The following is a 9,923-nucleotide window of genomic DNA, read 5'->3' as shown; positions in this document are numbered from 1 at the left end:
GGTTTAGGATACGCTCATTCCAATTACAGGGCCTCGAAAGAGACCTGTATTGTTATTTTTCGTCACTACCTCTCCGAGTCGGAAATGGGTAATTTGCGCGCCTGCTGCCTTCCTTGGATGTGGTAGCCGTTTCTCAGGCTCCCTCTCCGGAATCGAACCCTGATTCCCCGTTACCCGTGGTCACCATGGTAGGCGCCTAAAGTACCATCGAAAGTTGATAGGGCAGACATTCGAAAGAGTCGTCGCCGCCGCAGAGGGCGCGCGATCGGCCCGAGGTTATCTAGAGTCACCAAAGGGACCGGGGTGAGGACGGATCCCCAACCCCGGATGGGTTTTGGATCTGATAAATGCACGCGTCCCCGCCCGTGAAGGAGGGTCGGCGCTCGTTTGCATGTATTAGCTCTGGAATTGCCACAGTTATCCAAGTACCGGGTGGAGCGATCAAAGGGACCATAACTGATTTAATGAGCCATTCGCAGTTTCACTGTACCGGCCGTGTGTACTTAGACCTGCATGGCTTAATCTTTGAGACAAGCATATGTTACTGGCAGGATCAACCAGGTAGCCCTCAAGAAGGGGTGTGGGATGGACAACCGCAGCGCGCTTGTTTCCTACACGCGGGTCTCGCTCCGCGGAGGGTGTCCACCCCCCCGGGGGGAGGCGGAACCCAGGCGGCGCGGCCGCTCATAGGGCGACGTGCGGCGACCTTCCCCCGCTCGTGGGTCACGGGGGTGGCTGGCCGCTGATCGAGGCCGTAACCGGGAAAAGTGTGCTTCGCGGGGCCGGGAGGAGGGCGGGCGAGGGCCGGACGGAGCCGACCTCCCGCCTCGCGCCTCCTCTCCGACCGCCGGTGGCGGACCCTTACGATAGACCGGCCGTCTGAGTCTCCCAAGAAAGAGGGGGGCAGAGCCCCTTCTCATGCGCGCATGTGCCGGACACGGTGTTTCGCTCATACCTTCCAACCACCGTGCCCCCTAGGCGCACCCGCCCATAGCGGCCAGTGGCCGGGCGGGGTCCTAGCTCGGGCGCGCAACGTGCTCCACTCGATCCGTTCTCTTGCGATACGCGCTAAGTCCACAAAATAACGCGTTCGCCGAAATCGCGACGGCACGTAAAAACGCCATCCCCTATCGGGCGGACCTCCAGGGTCGCGGGTGAATCCAGAAGGTGCCCGGGGAAGAGGCACCTTTCCCGGCCTGCCCCTGAGCCTCGGGGAGGGTGGATGTTTGGCCAAAGCCCGCGTTTCCGACTTAGTCGTCAGAGCACACGGACGACCACTGGTCACCCCGCGAACGGTTCTCCCCAGTAAGGGCGGTCGTCTTTCGACTGCCCCCCGGCCACGGCGATGGTGCTTGGGCCGGGCAGCGGTCCACAAAGCCCCCTTAGGTATCAGTTTGCGTTCCCGGTCGGGGGGCCCTCAGACGAATCGCTTCACCCCGGCCACGGCGAGGGTATGTGGGCCGGGGAACCCTCCAGACAGCCCCCTGGATCCGAAATGGTTTTCGCCAGAGCCTAAGTCCACAAAATGACGCGTTCGTCCAAATCGCGACGGCACGTAAAAACGCCATCCCCTATCGGGCGGACCTCCAGGGTCGCGGGTGAATCCAGAAGGTGCCCGGGGAAGAGGCACCTTTCCTGGCCTGCCCCGGAGCCTCGGGGAGGGTGGATGTTTGGCCAAGGCCCGCGTTTCCGACTTAGTCGTCAGAGCTCACGGGCGACCACTGGTCACCCTGCGAACGGTTCTCCCCAGTAAGGGCGGTCGTGTTTCGACTGCCCCCGGCCACGGCGATGGTGCTTGGGCCGGGCAGCGGTCCACAAAGCCCCCTTAGGTATCAGTTTGCGTTCCCGGTCGGGGGGCCCTCAGACGAATCGCTTCACCCCGGCCACGGCGAGGGTATGTGGGCCGGGGAACCCTCCAGACAGCCCCCTGGATCCGAAATGGTTTTCGCCAGAGCCTAAGTCCACAAAATGACGCGTTCGTCCAAATCGCGACGGCACGTAAAAACGCCATCCCCTATCGGGCGGACCTCCAGGGTCGCGGGTGAATCCAGAAGGTGCCCGGGGAAGAGGCACCTTTCCTGGCCTGCCCCGGAGCCTCGGGGAGGGTGGATGTTTGGCCAAGGCCCGCGTTTCCGACTTAGTCGTCAGAGCTCACGGGCGACCACTGGTCACCCTGCGAACGGTTCTCCCCAGTAAGGGCGGTCGTCTTTCGACTGCCCCCGGCCACGGCGATGGTGCTTGGGCCGGGCAGCGGTCCACAAAGCCCCCTTAGGTATCAGTTTGCGTTCCCGGTCGGGGGGCCCTCAGACGAATCGCGTCACCCCGGCCACGGCGAGGGTATGTGGGCCGGGGAACCCTCCAGACAGCCCCCTGGATCCGAAATGGTTTTCGCCAGAGCCTAAGTCCACAAAATGACGCGTTCGTCCAAATCGCGACGGCACGTAAAAACGCCATCCCCTATCGGGCGGACCTCCAGGGTCGCGGGTGAATCCAGAACGTGCCCGGGGAAGAGGCACCTTTCCCGGCCTGCCCCGGAGCCTCGGGGAGGGTGGATGTCTGGCCAAGGCCCGCGTTTTCGACTTAGTCATTTTTCCAACCCCGAATTCCTCCAGGGCCTCCGACCTGCCGAGCGAGGCAGACGAGGGCTAGGGCCGGTCGGATAGGTCTCTCACCAAAGAGGCCCTGGAGCCTACGACCCGCCACTGGTCACCCAGCAAACCGAGAACCGGAGTAGGGGGTGCTATCTCACTCTCATGCCCAAGAGAGGGAGGCCACGCTGGGCCTGGGTCGCTGGAAATAGACCCTGGAGCTCAACGTTCAAATTTACAGAGAACCAGACTAGGGGGAGCCGTCTCACTCTCATGCCCGAGAGGGTGAGGCCTCGTTGGGCCTGGGTCGCTCGAAAATGCCCCTGGAGCTCAACCTTCAAATTTACAGAGAACCAGACTAGGGGGAGCCGTCTCACTCTCATGCCCGAGAGGGTGAGGCCTCGTTGGGCCTGGGTCTCTCGAAAATGCCCCTGGAGCTCTACCTTCAAATTTACAGAGAACCAGACTAGGGGGAGCCGTCTCACTCTCATGCCCGAGACGGTGAGGCCTCGTTGGGCCTGGGTCGCTCGAAAAAGCCCCTGGAGCTCAGCCTTCACGGTTAATGAGAACCGGAGTAGGGGGCGCCATCTCACTCTCATGCCCAAGACGGTGAGGCCTCGTTGGGCCTGGGTCGCTCGAAAAAGCCCATGGAGCTCAGCCTCCACGGTTAATGAGAACCGGAGTAGGGGGCGCCATCTCACCCCCATGCCCGAGAGGGTGAGGCCTCGTTGGGCCTGGGTTGCTCGAAAAAGCCCCTGGAGCTCAGCCTCCACGGTTAATGAGAACCGGAGTAGGGGGCGCCATCTCACTCTCATGCCCAGGACGGTGAGGCCACGCTGGGCCTCGGTCGACCGAAAAAAGCCCCTGGAGCTCAACCTTCAAATTTACAGAGAACCAGACTAGGGGGAGCCGTCTCACTCTCATGCCCAAGACGGTGAGGCCTCGCTGGGCCTGGGTCGCTCGAAAAAGCCCCTGGAGCTCAGCCTCCACGGTTAATGAGAACCGGAGTAGGGGGCGCCATCTCACCCCCATGCCCGAGAGGGTGAGGCCTCGTTGGGCCTGGGTCGCTCGAAAAAGCCCCTGGAGCTCAGCCTCCACGGTTAATGAGAACCGGAGTAGGGGGCGCCATCTCACCCCCATGCCCGAGAGGGTGAGGCCTCGTTGGGCCTGGGTCGCTCGAAAAAGCCCCTGGAGCTCAGCCTCCACGGTTAATGAGAACCGGAGTAGGGGGCGCCATCTCACCCCCATGCCCGAGAGGGTGAGGCCACGCTGGGCCTCGGTCGACCGAAAAAAGCCCCTGGAGCTCAACCTTCAAATTTACAGAGAACCAGACTAGGGGGAGCCGTCTCACTCTCATGCCCAAGACGGTGAGGCCTCGCTGGGCCTGGGTCGCTCGAAAAAGCCCCTGGAGCTCAGGCTCCACGGTTAATGAGAACCGGAGTAGGGGGCGCCATCTCACCCCCATGCCCGAGAGGGTGAGGCCACGCTGGGCCTCGGTCGATCGAAAAAGCCCCTGGAGCTCAGGCTCCACGGTTAATGAGAACCGGAGTAGGGGGCGCCATCTCACCCCCATGCCCGAGAGGGTGAGGCCTCGTTGGGCCTGGGTCGCTCGAAAATGCCCCTGGAGCTCAGCCTCCACGGTTAATGAGAACCGGAGTAGGGGGCGCCATCTCACTCTCATGCCCAGGACGGTGAGGCCACGCTGGGCCTCGGTCGACCGAAAAAAGCCCCTGGAGCTCAACCTTCAAATTTACAGAGAACCAGACAAGGGGGAGCCATCTCACTCTCATGCCCAGGACGGTGAGGCCACGCTGGGCCTCGGTCGACCGAAAAAGCCCCTGGAGCTCAACCTTCAAATTTACAGAGAACCAGACTAGGGGGAGCCATCTCACTCTCATGCCCGAGAGGGTGAGGCCTCGTTGGGCCTGGGCCGCTCGAAAAAGCCCCTGGAGCTCTGCCTCCACGGTTAATGAGAACCGGAGTAGGGGGCGCCATCTCACCCCCATGCCCAGGACGGTGAGGCCACGCTGGGCCTCGGTCGATCGAAAAAGCCCCTGGAGCTCAGCCTCCACGGTTAATGAGAACCGGAGTAGGGGGCGCCATCTCACCCCCATGCCCGAGAGGGTGAGGCCTCGTTGGGCCTGGGTCGCTCGAAAATGCCCCTGGAGCTCAGCCTCCACGGTTAATGCGAACCGGAGTAGGGGGCGCCATCTCACTCTCATGCCCAGGACGGTGAGGCCACGCTGGGCCTCAGTCGACCGAAAAAGCCCCTGGAGCTCAACCTTCAAATTTACAGAGAACCAGACTAGGGGCAGCCATCTCACTCTCATGCCCAAGACGGTGAGGCCTCGTTGGGCCTGGGCCGCTCGAAAAAGCCCCTGGAGCTCAACCTTCAAATTTACAGAGAACCAGACTAGGGGGAGCCGTCTCACTCTCATGCCCAAGACGGTGAGGCCTCGCTGGGCCTGGGTCGCTCGAAAAAGCCCCTGGAGCTCAGGCTCCACGGTTAATGAGAACCGGAGTAGGGGGCGCCATCTCACCCCCATGCCCGAGAGGGTGAGGCCACGCTGGGCCTCGGTCGATCGAAAAAGCCCCTGGAGCTCAGGCTCCACGGTTAATGAGAACCGGAGTAGGGGGCGCCATCTCACCCCCATGCCCGAGAGGGTGAGGCCTCGTTGGGCCTGGGTCGCTCGAAAATGCCCCTGGAGCTCAGCCTCCACGGTTAATGAGAACCGGAGTAGGGGGCGCCATCTCACTCTCATGCCCAGGACGGTGAGGCCACGCTGGGCCTCGGTCGACCGAAAAAAGCCCCTGGAGCTCAACCTTCAAATTTACAGAGAACCAGACAAGGGGGAGCCATCTCACTCTCATGCCCAGGACGGTGAGGCCACGCTGGGCCTCGGTCGACCGAAAAAGCCCCTGGAGCTCAACCTTCAAATTTACAGAGAACCAGACTAGGGGGAGCCATCTCACTCTCATGCCCGAGAGGGTGAGGCCTCGTTGGGCCTGGGCCGCTCGAAAAAGCCCCTGGAGCTCTGCCTCCACGGTTAATGAGAACCGGAGTAGGGGGCGCCATCTCACCCCCATGCCCAGGACGGTGAGGCCACGCTGGGCCTCGGTCGATCGAAAAAGCCCCTGGAGCTCAGCCTCCACGGTTAATGAGAACCGGAGTAGGGGGCGCCATCTCACCCCCATGCCCGAGAGGGTGAGGCCTCGTTGGGCCTGGGTCGCTCGAAAATGCCCCTGGAGCTCAGCCTCCACGGTTAATGCGAACCGGAGTAGGGGGCGCCATCTCACTCTCATGCCCAGGACGGTGAGGCCACGCTGGGCCTCAGTCGACCGAAAAAGCCCCTGGAGCTCAACCTTCAAATTTACAGAGAACCAGACTAGGGGCAGCCATCTCACTCTCATGCCCAAGACGGTGAGGCCTCGTTGGGCCTGGGCCGCTCGAAAAAGCCCCTGGAGCTCAACCTTCAAATTTACAGAGAACCAGACTAGGGGGAGCCATCTCACTCTCATGCCCAAGACGGTGAGGCCTCGCTGGGCCTGGGTCGCTCGAAAAAGCCCCTAGAGCTCAGCCTCCACGGTTAATGAGAACCGGAGTAGGGGGCGCCATCTCACCCCCATGCCCGAGAGGGTGAGGCCTCGTTGGGCCTGGGTCGCTCGAAAAAGCCCCTGGAGCTCAGCCTCCACGGTTAATGAGAACCGGAGTAGGGGGCGCCATCTCACCCCCATGCCCGAGAGGGTGAGGCCTCGTTGGGCCTGGGTCGCTCGAAAAAGCCCCTGGAGCTCAGCCTCCACGGTTAATGCGAACCGGAGTAGGGGGCGCCATCTCACCCCCATGCCCAGGACGGTGAGGCCACGCTGGGCCTCGGTCGATCGAAAAAGCCCCTGGAGCTCAACCTTCAAATTTACAGAGAACCAGACTAGGGGGCGCCAACTCACTCTCATGCCCAGGAGGGGGAGGCCACGCTGGGCCTGGGTCGCTCGAAAAAGCCCCTGGAGCTCAGCCTGCGAAGCGCATTTGTCATCACCCCGATGGCGGGTAAAAACGGCTTCCTCTATCGGGCCGACCTCCGGGGTCGCGGGCGAAATCGGAGCTCTACCCGGGAAAGGTGCACCATCCTGGGCAAGGCCGCCGGAGAGGGGGTGGTTGGATGTTCGACCGGGGCCCGCTCGGGAACGCCGGGGCCTAGGGACTTGAAACTCGGGTCGTTGATAGGGCCCGTCGGCCCCTCTCGGACGCCGCCACCCCCGAGCCGACAGCCCCCCGGGGGCCGGGGATAGCGCCCCCCAAAGTTCGAAATTTTGAACGGCCGTATCTCGCCGAGGCCGAGACCCAGGGACTTCAAACTCGGGACCGCGGTAGACCCTGAGGCCCCCTATCAGACGCCGCCACCCGCGGGCCGATGGCCCCCCGGGGGCCGGGGATAGCGCCCCCCTAAGGTCGAAGATTTGACCGGCCGTATCTCGCCGAGGCCGAGCCCCAGGGACTTCAAACTCGGGTCGCTGATAGAGCCAGAGGCCCCCTACCGGACGCCGCCGGCCCCAGGTCCCCAACCCCCGGGGAGGCCGAGATACGGCCCCCCAAACTTCAGGATTTGTGCCCTCGTAACTCAGGCACCGGACCGCCCCGGGACTCGGGGGCGGTGGCGTCCGGTAGGCCCCGAGGCCCTCTACCTGACCCCCGAGTTTCAGCCCCGGGGACCCCCGCATCGCGGAGATATCGGCGAGAAACCGCGCCGCGGCCGAAATCGGAACTCTACCCGGGAATGGCGCACCGTCCTGGGCAAGGCCGCCGGCGAGGGGGGGGTTGGAAGTTCGACCGGGGCCCGCGCCGGAACGCCGAGGCCTAGGGTCTTGAAACTCGGGTCGTTGATGGAGGCCGTCGGCCCCTCTCGGACGCCGCCGCCCCCGAGCCGATAGCCCCCCGGGGGCCGGGGATAGCGCCCCCCAAAGTTCGAAAATTTGACCGGCCGTATCTCGCCGAGGCAGAGACCCAGGGACTTCAAACTCGGGTGGGTGATAGGCCCCGTGGCCCCCTATCAGACGCCGCCACCCCAGGGCCGGTGCACCCCAGGGGGCCGGAGTTAGCGGCCACCGAGACAGAAACTTTGAACGGCCGTATCTCGCCGAGGCCGAGCTCCAGGGACTCCAAACTCGGGTCGATGATAGACCCCGTGGCCCTCTATCAGACGCCGCCACCCCAGAGCCGGTGCACCCCAGGGGGCCGGAGTTAGCGGCCACCGAGACAGAAACTTTGAACGGCCGTATCTCGCCGAGGCCGAGCTCCAGGGACTCCAAACTCGGGTGGGTGATAGGCCCCGTGGCCCCCTATCAGACGCCGCCACCCCAGGGCCGGTGCACCCCAGGGGGCCGGAGTTAGCGGCCACCGATGGAGAAACTTTGAACGGCCGTATCTCGCCGAGGCCGAGCTCCAGGGACTCCAAACTCGGGTCGATGATAGACCCCGTGGCCCTCTATCAGACGCCGCCACCCCAGAGCCGGTGCACCCCAGGGGGCCGGAGTTAGCGCCCACCGTTGGAGAAACTTTGAACGGCCGTATCTCGCCGAGGCAGAGACCCAGGGACTTCAAACTCGGGTCGATGATAGACCCCGTGTCCCTCTATCAGACGCCGCCACCCCAGGGCCGGTGCACCCCAGGGGGCCGGAGTTAGCGACCACCGATGGAGAAACTTTGAACGGCCGTATCTCGCCGAGGCAGAGACCCAGGGACTCCACACTCGGGTGGGTGATAGGCCCCGTGGCCCCCTATCAGACGCCGCCACCCCAGGGCCGGTGCACCCCAGGGGGCCGGAGTTAGCGGCCACCGAGACAGAAACTTTGAACGGCCGTATCTCGCCGAGGCCGAGCTCCAGGGACTCCAAACTCGGGTGGGTGATAGGCCCCGTGGCCCCCTATCAGACGCCGCCACCCCAGGGCCGGTGCACCCCAGGGGGCCGGAGTTAGCGGCCACCGATGGAGAAACTTTGAACGGCCGTATCTCGCCGAGGCCGAGCTCCAGGGACTCCAAACTCGGGTCGATGATAGACCCCGTGGCCCTCTATCAGACGCCGCCACCCCAGAGCCGGTGCACCCCAGGGGGCCGGAGTTAGCGCCCACCGTTGGAGAAACTTTGAACGGCCGTATCTCGCCGAGGCAGAGACCCAGGGACTTCAAACTCGGGTCGATGATAGACCCCGTGTCCCTCTATCAGACGCCGCCACCCCAGGGCCGGTGCACCCCAGGGGGCCGGAGTTAGCGACCACCGATGGAGAAACTTTGAACGGCCGTATCTCGCCGAGGCAGAGACCCAGGGACTCCACACTCGGGTGGGTGATAGGCCCCGTGGCCCCCTATCAGACGCCGCCACCCCAGGGCCGGTGCACCCCAGGGGGCCGGAGTTAGCGGCCACCGAGACAGAAACTTTGAACGGCCGTATCTCGCCGAGGCAGAGACCCAGGGACTTCAAACTCGGGTGGGTGATAGGCCCCGTGGCCCCCTATCAGACGCCGCCACCCCAGGGCCGGTGCACCCCAGGGGGCCGGAGATAGCGCCCACCGAAGGTGGAACTTTGAACGGCCGTATCTCGCCGAGGCCTAGCCCCAGGGACTTCAAACTCGGGTCGGTGATAGACCCCGTGGCCCCCTATCAGACGCCGCCACCCCAGAGCCGTTGCAGCCAAGGGGGCCGGAGATAGCGCCCACCGAAGGTGGAACTTTGAACGGCCGTATCTCGCCGAGGCCGAGACCCAGGGACTCCAGACTCGGGTCGATGATAGACCCCGTGGCCCCCTATCAGACGCCGCCAGCCCAGAGCCGGTGCACCCCAGGGGGCCGGAGATAGCGGCCACCGAAGGTGGAACTTTGAACGGCCGTATCTCGCCGAGGCAGAGACCCAGGGACTTCAGACTCGGGTCGATGATAGGCCCCGTGGCCCCCTATCAGACGCCGCCACCCCAGAGCCGGTGCACCCCAGGGGGCCGGAGAAAGCGCCACCCAAATGTTAGGATCTGTACCCTCATAACTCTGGCACCGTGCCGCTCCGGGACACGGGGACGGTCGCGCTCGGTAGGCCCCGAGGCCCACTAGGAGTCCCCCGAGTTTCAGCTCCGGGGACCCCTCCGTCGCGGAGATATAGGCGAAAGACTTTTGACCGGGGCCCGCCGGAGACGGTGCCCGCCGATGCCGAAGCTCTGGTCGGCCATAATCCTCCGGGGACCCGCCCGGAACTCCGGAGGACCACCCCGACCTGTTCGCCGTGCGGACCCGGGCCTCCCACACTTAAGCCCGGGTTACTGATCCAGCAGTCCGCGCCCTCCCGGAGAACCGAGCC

At 64.2% G+C, this 9,923-nt stretch overlaps 1 protein-coding gene across 2 annotated transcripts; it reads right to left on the bottom strand.

The window, feature by feature from the left end:
• Window positions 1-41: 41 nt before the first annotated feature.
• Window positions 42-7,718, bottom strand: LOC128013254 (uncharacterized). Of its 2 annotated transcripts, none has more exons than XM_052596091.1 (2): window positions 6,060-7,718; window positions 42-5,519 (listed from the first exon to the last, which is right to left on the bottom strand). In XM_052596091.1, exon 1 carries the CDS (start codon window positions 7,302-7,304, stop codon window positions 6,156-6,158), a length of 1,149 nt encoding a protein of 382 aa, XP_052452051.1. In that variant the 5' UTR covers window positions 7,305-7,718; the 3' UTR covers window positions 42-5,519; window positions 6,060-6,155. The 2 variants fall into 2 exon arrangements, with proteins under 2 accessions (XP_052452051.1, XP_052452052.1); XM_052596092.1 differs by having other exon boundaries at window positions 42-4,438.
• Window positions 7,719-9,923: the final 2,205 nt, after the last annotated feature.

This window comes from Carassius gibelio, chromosome B24 (assembly GCF_023724105.1).
Source record: "Carassius gibelio isolate Cgi1373 ecotype wild population from Czech Republic chromosome B24, carGib1.2-hapl.c, whole genome shotgun sequence".
NCBI lineage: Eukaryota > Metazoa > Chordata > Actinopteri > Cypriniformes > Cyprinidae > Carassius > Carassius gibelio.
Note: the sequence above shows the minus strand (reverse complement) of the source record. Positions and strands in the feature narration are given on the sequence as shown.